Source organism: Fukomys damarensis, unplaced genomic scaffold (assembly GCF_012274545.1).
Source record: "Fukomys damarensis isolate Sample0158 unplaced genomic scaffold, DMR_v1.0_HiC HiC_scaffold_11, whole genome shotgun sequence".
NCBI classification, from domain to species: domain Eukaryota; kingdom Metazoa; phylum Chordata; class Mammalia; order Rodentia; family Bathyergidae; genus Fukomys; species Fukomys damarensis.
The window spans coordinates 6,908,183-6,918,696 of record NW_022900923.1 but is presented as its reverse complement, the minus strand read 5'-3'; the positions used below and the strand labels follow the sequence as shown (position 1 = coordinate 6,918,696).

The window sequence follows — 10,514 nt, the reverse complement described above, 5'->3', positions numbered from 1 at the left end:
AAAGGTGTGGGGTTTCAGCTCTGTGCTGGGGGCGTGTGCCGGGGTACGAGGGGGAGGGGGAGGGGTGGGGGGAGCAGCGTGACACTCACTCTGAAAAGCTAAGGGAAGGCAGGTGGCAAGGGAGTGAAGGGAGGGTGAGAGAAGACCAAGAAGGCTGCCGTTAAGCCTCCACTTCCTAGTGTGCAAAGAGAGAGGGGGCCCCAAGGAGCCCCAGGACTGGGTGCCCCCAAATCCCGCGGCCCCCCTGTGGTTTGTGCCCACACCTGTGGAGCAAGAGCCTGCTCTAAACTTTGTTCCTTTCTGGGCTGAAGAAACACCATCTGACAAATTCCGTCCTTTGTGAGATCAAACACAGTCATTCATCCCACCTCCCCTCCCCCTCCCAAGGAATGCATTCCTCTCTCCGAAGGCTCAGTGGGACCCAGCAGAAAGTTTACAACCCTCGTGGCTCCCCCACTGCCTGCTCAGAGGTCAGCTCCCTTCTTCTAACTTAACTTCTGCTCCCAGGCTTCAAGGCCCCAGGCAGAAGCCTCTTCTCAACATAAGCTGCGTTTCCACCCCATCCACACGCACGCCACCCCTCTGGGAAGAAGCATCCAGTCCCACCACGTGCAGAGGCACACTGCCCTTCAGCGCCCTCTCCGCTGTCGCCTTGCACAGAGCTCCTCCATCCTCCCGGACCACCCTCTCCCCTCTGCACAACTCTGTAGCCCTCTACACAGGGTGCATTTCTAACAGCTACTCATATGACCCTCTATTCCCAGTTCTGTGTGAATACAGGCAGACGTTCCTCTTCCAGTCACTTTTGGTGCCATCCCAGGGCTCTGCACAGTAAGTGACCGAGAGCTCTCTGTGCAGCATGTCAGCTGCACACACACCATCAGACAAGCGTTCCTAGCTGTGCGCAGAGCTGGCTATGATTATCTTTATCTTCTGCCTGTCCTCTGTCTCCTTCCATTCCGAAAAGCGATGTCCGGAAAGCGCGCTCCTTAACATCCTAGGGTTTGCATAATGTGGACACAGAACAGAAATGCAAGCACTAATACAATGAGATGATGATGATGATGATGATGGAGATGGCCAAACAAAATCACTGAGAATTCACTGCATGCCAATCGAGGCACAGCCCATGCGTCTTCTCCTAGGGTGTTCATGTCAGGGTCAGGGCTGCTAACCCGCTTTCGGTGAGAAAAGTGAGCCTCGGAAGGTCCCCATGTGGCCACACGGCCTCGACTGCCAGGACGTGGCCGGAGAACAGAGTGCACGCAGCACACAACACGGCCAGCAGGTGGGAAGTGGGAGTAGGGGTGAAAGGAACTGGCTAGGGGCAGAAGCCTGCAAAATCACAGCCCAGCCGGACACGGGCACAACAACCAGTTTGTGCCCCCACCACAGAGGCTACGGAGCACTAACACGCAGCCAGTACAACCGAGGAGATGAAGTTTTTATTCAATGTAACTTCGGTCGGTTTAACTTTGAATGTAAACATCCACCAGGGGCTGGTGATTTCAGGCGCAAGAACAATGTTGACCCTCCTCGTCTTCCTTCCGAGGTGAGACGCATGGAAACTGCTCTGAGCTCGTAAGGTGCAGCTCCTTCTGCACAGGGACGGACGCTCAGAGCTGCTCACCTGCTGCAGACACCTGGCCTTCAAAGCCTTGTCCCACGCACACCATGCCGGGCAGCACCTGGGAGACGCAGCCGGCACTCAGACCAGGCCTCTTTCCGTGGGCAATGTGATGAAGAATGGGAAAGGAGCAGAAAACGACCAACCCTCCACCGTCAGCCACTCCACAGGACAAAACGTCCCGCAGTCTAAGGTCATCAGCTTTGAGCTCACACAGTGCACACTGCAAACACCGGACTGTGGACGTGAGCTCCACGGCACACGGAGGTGGGTTCCACGTCACTGACACGCAGTCTGGCCAGGAAGTTCCCTACGTCACCTGCTCATCTCAGAACAGAGGTTATGGAATGGGCACAGTTAACAAGGCATTGAAACAGCCCACATGACAGAGAACAGCACTGTTTACTTGGGGGAAAGAGGAATGCGAACAGTTACGACTAAAAAGTTGAGATTAGCAGTATTTCCCTAACCTCTAAGAACAAGGTAAACTTTGGTCCAGTTAAATTCATCCACGTACTAATACCGAGAGGAACTCTGGTCTTACTCTTCAGAGCTGCTCAAAACTTAACACCTGGGCCAGAGGTTTAGCTCACGGTTCTGCCGCCTGCCTCACAAGCACAAGGACCAATTTTGCTCCCCAGGACCTCCCCCAAAAATAAACACCTGCCTTGCACCTGGCCTTGGCAGCAGGGAGGTAGCGATGACCCGAGCCTTTGACAGCCTCCCTTTGCTGCTTCCCAAAGGTGCAATCACAGAGCATTCAATTCCACAAGGACACGTTCCTAAGACATCACTCAGTTTTCCACTTTGGCCAGAAATTGTCCTGTGAGACACTGGTGAGGAGACCAGGCACCACATGTGGGGTAGAGGGCCGTCTGCCATCAGATACTGTGCCAGCCACCACGAGAAGGAGACCTCGCTAGACCCGATTTCCACTGACAGTGGATCAGGTATCCCATGTGGACACAGCACTGCCTCGCAGGAGGTGCTAGGGGCCAGGACGACCACCTTTACACTACTTGGCAAGCCGGTTCACGTCAATGCCTCCAACACAGGAAAGACAGAATCGAGGCCAGAAGTCAAGAGGAAATTGAAGAGAAGGAAAAACTTAAGGAAGAAAACAATTACAGGGACCCCACAGGTTGCACACCAGGTAATCACCAGAGAAGCAGCACCATGTTGGTTGTGATCGCTGGGCTACTATCTACAAAAGCAAAAAAATAAACTTTTCACGCCAGGTGCAGTGGTGTATACCTGCGATCTCAACTCTTCGGGCATCTGAGGCAGAAAGAGCACAAGTTCAAGTCTCACTTGGTTCAGCAAGAACCTGTCTCAAAACTTTTATTAAGGGGGTGGAGCTGAGGGCATAGCTAAGTGTGTGCCCTGCCTCCGACCCCTGTATCATGACTTTTCCAAAAGCTAAATACCTTAAAATGTCACAGACGCCCTCATAACTGATTAGAAGCCAAGTTTTGCCTATTTTATTTCCAAACATCTGCTTTGCTTCCTTGTTTTTATCTCATTGCTAGCACCTTGCGTCTTCTGCCAGACGCCCATACACCCAGCTCCCCAACTCTACTTCCTCTTACAAAATCTCTTCTGTCCTACGTCAGTGCTGTGGGAGCTCAGGCCTTCTAACTCACTCTTCCAAAGTTTCAAACTACACACTCCCCTTGAACCCTGGGCCCGCCAAGCTGGAGTAAAACTGGCCTCGCTGTTCTCTCTCCGCACCACCCCTGTCCCTGCCCTGCAGGCCTGGGGGACGCAGCTCACACTGTATCTGGAAGCTGTCCTCGTCCCCCAGCGTGTGCTTTATTACACTTGGCACAGCAGCCTGATTTTGCAAACTTCCTATTTACCCAACCTGGCTGCGGTCTCCCTGAAAACATGTACCACTGCTTGTACAATTCCGTCCCCTGGGTGTCAGCTGCCCAGATCAGTGTTTTGGGCAAAACAGCTGCTCCAAAAAAGTGGTGACAGTCGTGATCTCCAGCACGAGAGCCCACATGCTGGTGGGTACAGCTCTGCCCACGCCCCGTGCCGCACTCCCAGCCTTCCTCCCAGACACGCTGTCCTCCACCCTCACACTTCCAACAGGCGACCAACAGCTCTTCCCCAGGACTCAAAGCCAGGCTCGCCCGGTTCAGTCTGGGAAGAGGCATCTTACCTTCCCCGTTCGTGTCTATGAGCATGGACAGTGTGCCAGGAGCTGTGGGCAAGGTAATCAGGGCCCTGTGGAAGGGCCGAGGTGCTGGCGTGACAGAGCCATTTTAAAAATGAACCTGGAGTAAAGACATACGCACACACACACGCATGTGGTGGTTAGAGTGTCTCAGACAGGCAGGCTGTCAAGGAGAGGGTGCCCCTCTGGGAGGTGACCTCTGAAGAAGGACGCCTAGGGCATGAAGAACAGGGGCAGAGCTGTCCCACACGGGAGACACCAGGCACAAGATTACCGTGCTCCCAAAGGAGGCAGCCAGGGGCTGGGCACCAGGAGAGCCAAGAGCACCCAGCGGAGCAGTCTTTTCAACCTCAGTTCGTTCACTGACAGATAGCAGCCGTATATATTTACAAGGTGCCATGCAATGTTCCGGTGATGTGTGCATTGCTGGAGGGGAAACTGGCTGATGAACGTTCCGTGCTCTTACACAGGGACCGTTTCTTCATGGCGAGACTGTTTAAAAGCCACTGCTGCAGCGATTTGGAAATACACATCATCGGGACACCTCCTCACGAGACTGTGCCACGGGTCACCAGGACTCCCTCCTCCTCCTGTGGAACTGAAGCTTGGGACGCTCGGACAACATGGTCCCTTCCCCTGTCCCGGGCTCCTCCGCGCCACAGAGCTGCGCTGTACTTTCGTGAGCTGGATTTTTTGACTCCATGCATACGGGAGGTCATGCAGCATCTATCTTTCTGTGCTGGTTCATTTCACCAGCCATACAGTCCTCAGATTCATCGATGTTGTGCAAGTGACAGGATTTTGGGCCTTTTTAAAGGCTGAAGTATTCGTCTGCTGGTGGGAATTTACCTGTTTCCGTAGGCTATGGTGAATAATGCTGCAACGAGCACGAAGTGTGCAGATATCTTTCTGACAAGCTTATTGTAGCTCTTTCAAATACATACATATATATATCCAGAAGTGGGACAGCTAGATCATATGGTAATTCTATTTTTGTCCAGTACTTTTTCTTTTGAGGAACTTCCATAGTGTGTCCCGTGTGTCTGTGCTAATTTAAATCCCCAAGTACGTATGAAGGCTCCCTCTTCACGTCTCCTCCAACACGTCATGCTGACGCTGCCAGGCGATGACGACTCAACCTGCTTTAATTACCATTCCCTGCTGACTACTGGTGTGCACTACCTCGCATGTATCTGGTGGGTTTTTTGTAGGGCTTCTTTTCAGAAATACCTATGTAGGTCCTTTGCCCGTTTTTAAAGAGAGTTTTTCCTCTTAATTATTTCCTTTGCTGTGTAGAAGCTCTTTAGCTCAATGCAATCTCATTTATTTATTTATTTTTTTTGCCAGTATTTTGGGGTCATGTGCAAGAAATTGTTTCCTAGACCAACGTTATACAGCTCTTTGGGTTTTCTTCAGGCAGTTTCACAGTTGAGTCTGACACTGAAGTCTTTGATGTGCTTGGAGTTGGTTCATGCATAAGGGGTGAGACAGTGGCCTGATTTCATTCCTTCCATGTGGAGAGCCAGTTTTCCCAACACCATTTACTGAAGAAACTGTCCTTTCCTGAATGTGCGTTCTTGGCCTCTTTTTAAATAATCAACTGATTGCAGCCATGTGGATTTCTTCTTCTGCTCCCCGTTCTATTTAAGGAATTAATCGCCCGCTTTTATGCCTGTGCCACGCACCACACTGCTTTAATCGGGAGAGCTCTGTGATGCAGTTTGAAGACAGGCAGTGTGATCCTCCAGCTACTTCTGCTCAAGGTGACTTTAGCTCTTTGGGGTCTTTTGTGGCTCATTATGAGTTTCAGCATTGATTACTCTACTTCTGACTATGGGATTTTGATGGGGGGGATGGCATTAAATCTGGAGACTGCTTTGGGTCACATGGACGTTTACTTTTAACAATACCGATTCTTCCAATCTGTGAACATGAGACATCTTGCCATGTGTGTTATCTCAACTGCCTTCATGTTTTATAGTTTTCAATACATAATTCTTTCAGATCACTGAGTATATTCACTCCTGGGGGCAGTGTTTGTTTGTTTGACCAGTGCTGAGGGCTGAACCTAGGACCCCAAGCATGCTACACAAGTGCTCTGCTCTGAGCGACAGCCCAGGCCACTCAGGACCACAAGCTCTAACCTGAACAACTGGGCAAAAAAAAAAAGGAAAAAAGGATCCAAATAGGAAAGGAAGAAATGAAATTATTTCTATTTTCTGAATAAATGATTTTATATATTAAAAAACACACTCAGAGACTCCACCAAACACTTTACACGTGATAAACAAATTCAGTAAAGTGGCAAGTTTAAAAAAAAAAATCAACACATAAACCAGTAGCATCTCCATATACCAACAAGTGTCTTGGGGCAGAAAGAGGCATCTTTACTTTCTCAGTGTGTTTTGTAAAACTTGTCCCTACTTTATAAATGTGTGGACTTTCCTCTCCAGGGAACATGTGTCTCTGACATTCTCTGACATTTTCAAAGGAAAGAATGAGCTGTACAAAGAAGAACATTAAGAAAAAGGAAAAAAGAAGAAGAAGGAGAAGCAAGCCACACTTACCATAGGAAAGAGCACATACTCTCGGAGGAAATCTTGAGAATCAAACTGATTATAGTCTCCAAAGTCAGCTGAGAAGAAAACAATGGGGGAAGAGTCATAGTTATTACATGAAATTGAAGCTGGAATAAAATAGGGCAAACCTGTCACCACCTACTACCTTCTTCCTCCTCCATTCTGTTTCTGCACCACTGTTATATGAAAACACTGCCAAAGATGTGTTTGATATCGTTTCTACCTTTACCCAACAACGGTAAACATCGGCATGTCCACACTGCTACCCAATTTTTGGAAAGAAAGAGAAATATGAAAGCCATTCCTAAAGGCTATTTTACGAATTTAAAACAAACCTGTATTTTTCTTTGCAGAATGTGCCTTGGTCCACCTCTTAAAATCTCTGCCAAGGGTTTTTTTTTTAAACCCAAGGTTAATTTAGAGAATTGCAGGGCCAAGCCCATCTGTGCTGCTGCTGTATCTGCAGCTGGAAATTCCCACTGTAAAGCACCGTTGGCAAGCAACCCTGAACATCTTCACGCCTCCTAAACACCTTCACATGTTGCAAGATGCCAGAGTCTGTTCAGTCCTGTTTTCACAAGGGTCTGCTGGAGCACAAGCAAGATGAAGATGTGGAATTCTGATTTCGTGTTACAGATTTAGCACCCAAAAGAAATGGATTAAGGTATTTGTAAGGTAAGAATAGCTATAGAATCACTGGCTACACACACACGCACCAGGGTCAACCTAAAGAATTCACCAAGACAGCAAAGATGTATCTACAAAGATGACTAATTATCAGGTAGGCACAGCAGTCGGCAGCTGGGTGTGGTGAAGCACGCCTGTGATCCCAGCACTTGGGAGGCTGAGGAAAGTGGAACGTTGTGAGTTCAGGGTCAGCCTGAGCTACATAGAAAAAGACAAAACTGACTCACTCTGCTGTCTTCAAGTTCAGCCATCAGTCCTCATCTTCCATCACAGCTTGTATTTCTGACTGTGTCTTTCAATCGAAGCTTTTCGAAAGGAAAAGATCTAACTTGGAGACGAGGCACATATTGGGTGTGCTCACTCCTTTGTCTATGAAAGGTTTGTGTTCCATTTTTTAATGATGCTACCGGTGCTTTTCCTATCATGAGAGCCACGTGGATTCTTCCCTTTCCAGTCCCCAAGTAGCCAGGTGTGATACAACACGGTGTATCCTTTCTATCCTCAGAGCAGTCGGGGGAGCTAACTCTGCAGGAACACTAGTCTAGCAGAAATCACCACACCACAGGAAGAAAGAGGTCATGGGAGGGACAAATTAGCAGATATTTAGAACTCAAAAGGTTCAACTTCAGTTCAAAGTGTAAGATGGGAAGTTCGCTTCACAGCTCCTAAACCAACAGTCCACACAGCAAGAACTCAGCTGCTGGCAGCTAAATTTCAAGAAAATAAGGACTCCTTATCAAAACTTGTACTTCCATCTTGTTTGTTTGCAATACGACTAGCGGCAAGTAAGCCAGCACTCAACAAATAACACATACACGCATACACAGAGCAAGTAGAGAAGGTAAAACAAAAAGCCAGCTGATAAATCCAAACAGGGCAGGTAAATATAAATCTATTGCTGTTTACATGTGTTGTTTCACATTACCATTGTGGATGTCAAATTTATCTCTGAATCTACTCGAATAAATTCCACAACAGTGGTTAAAGCAATTGCACCTGAAGCCGTAACAGAAACACATTTCTACCATCAACCCACAGACCATGGCCACATCTGCAGTGGAACAATTCTGAGACAATGTTCCACAAACTCTGAAATGCAGCTTGAACTGAAGGCGGGATAAAAGCTGCTGTCCCTTCAGGCCCAGCTATAATTGCATGAGCGTGAGCAGTATGCAGACAGCCTGGAGAAATCCACTACCCTTCCACCCCAGGTCGCTCCATTTTCATCTTAACGAACGCTATCTCGAAATAACAAGGAAGCATTCTCGAAGGGCGATTTAAGCAAATGCACCTTCCACTCTGAGAAGCTAGCAGCACCGTACTCACACAGAAGCACGATGTCACACACTGGTCACGGATCTTACCTTGCACCGCCAGGCCGGCCAGCCGGATCACCTGCTCCAGTGAACAACGTAAACGCCCTTCGAGCACGTCTTTTTTGACTTGCAGGTAATACTGGTATCTGTTCAGGGGAATAGAGGAAGAAACATCCTTTATCACACATGCTTGGGACGTGCTTCCAAAACACACAGATCTCTGGAGGCAGAACCCAGCGTGCACAGGAAGACACGCTGGGGGCGCTGACAAAGGCCATCTCTGCAAGACAGAAAGTGACCTGTGCCTGCATTTGTCCCTGTTCATCCCGAGTCTGACAGGGCACTCATCCAATCGCTTGTGGTCGGGCAGGAGAAACAACTGACAAGGAGTGAAATCACTCTTCTGAATCCAGTCACGCATGCAACGAGGTCACAGCCGAAGCTACACTCCACAGTGTGCTCTTCCCGAATAACCCTAGAAACACGCCACCTTTTAAATGCAGTAGTTTCATAGGACAGATCACCGAGAGATCAAGTAATTTGGAATTCTGCTCAGGTGGAGGATGGAGCTTTTCAGAGCTAGGCTTCACCGTACCTATCTGTGACTCCTCAAAATCTGATCAAATGAAACTTTTCTGCCAGAAATACAGTTCCCACCTGCAAAATGCAGACAGAGTGAAGCCTCTGACCACAGGCTCAGGCAGGGTGCTGCTTCCTTGCCGATAAAACTGCAATCTTGCAAAGCTCTAAACACTTAGAAATCTCCACACCACATACATTTCCTCCCAGGACATCGCCTCCTCTGACCACACCCTCACGAATCTGTCACCTTTTCAAGTCACTTCCTGGCTAACCTGGACAACCCATCTGGTAACTGTAATGCTTACTTCACCTTGACGCCCCAATCCAGGAAAACCAGAGGTGACCAAAGCTTTTCTGAGAACAGGCAGTTCGAGCTGAAGGTTCCCCGGCACTGTCACAGGATCACAAGCTTCAGTCTGCAGTCTGCCCAGGGAAGGACCAGCTCTCCTGCACACCCCACCCAGCCCTCACTTCTTTCTCTTGGGTCTGCCGGACAACACAAAGACGGGCATACAAATCCTCAGTGAAAAACACCAGAAGCACATCAGAAGGGCAAATGCTGGGAGTCACTTAAAAGCCCATGGGTTTTTTGTTGTTTTGTTTTTTTAAACAAAATACACATTCTTTTGTTTTACTTTGTTTTTTGGTACTAGGGATGGAACTTCAGACCTTGCAATTGAGAGGGAGGTGGTGACACCACTGAGCTAAATCCCCAGCTCCTAAAACTCCATGTTAATAAAAACTTCATAGAGAACAGAGAAGTAACATCCTACCTTCACCTCGTCTCCCCATCTGACAAATCAAAGTCACTTTCCAAGGTTCACTGTGGATCAATCATCTTACTTCTGGTCCCCAGCGCTGGATCACATTAAGGAATGCATCTGACAAATGTCTCCACCGGTTTTCAGAGGCCCGTCCCTGGCGTGTTGCGGAAAACCTTTGTGCCATGGACAACTCTGACCTCACAACCTCTGATCCATGGACCCTCGAAGTGGCTGAGTCCCCACCAGCAGGGGTACAGTCATAATTAGGGACTTGAGCTCCCAAGCCCTTTGCTGGTCGTGAAGAGGCACTCGTGCCCTTTCTGCACGTGCACACACTAGGAAAGGGGAAATATCAGGTAGGACCATTTCTAAAACCCTCCGTGTGTGTCGGGTAGGGACATTTTTAAAACCCCCTCCGTGTGTGTGTGTGTGTGTGTGTGTGTGTGTGTGTGTGTGTGTGCGTGTGGTTGTTTTTAAAGGGAGTTTTTCATAATACCATATGATGGGAGGAAAAGAGAAGTCATGCCTACCTCTTTGCTCCTCATAGGAGAAAAGCCATATAAATAAAACATTTGAAGCAACAGTTTTATGTGAATTTAAAGATGCAATACAAGAGTAAATTTTAAAAAGTCTGATATCAAAGCATTCAGAATTGCTACAGTAAAATAAGCTATAAAAATCTCTTCCTGGGGCCGGGGATTTAACTCACTGGTTCTGCCACCTGCCTTGCAAATACAAGGTCCTGAGTTCACTCCCCTGTACCAAAAAAAAAAAAAA

General features: G+C 48.4%; 1 protein-coding gene across 1 annotated transcript in view; it reads right to left on the bottom strand.

Annotated features, from left to right (window-relative positions):
- Window positions 1-10,514, bottom strand: part of Ptpn14 (protein tyrosine phosphatase non-receptor type 14) — an 84,258-nt gene that overhangs the window by 38,309 nt on the left and 35,435 nt on the right. Inside the window, exons 3-4 of the mRNA XM_033762042.1 lie at window positions 8,440-8,537; window positions 6,377-6,444 (exon numbers count right to left, since the gene is read on the bottom strand). Coding sequence (XP_033617933.1) covers window positions 6,377-6,444; window positions 8,440-8,537 — 166 coding nt within the window. The remainder of the gene's footprint in view (window positions 1-6,376; window positions 6,445-8,439; window positions 8,538-10,514) is intronic.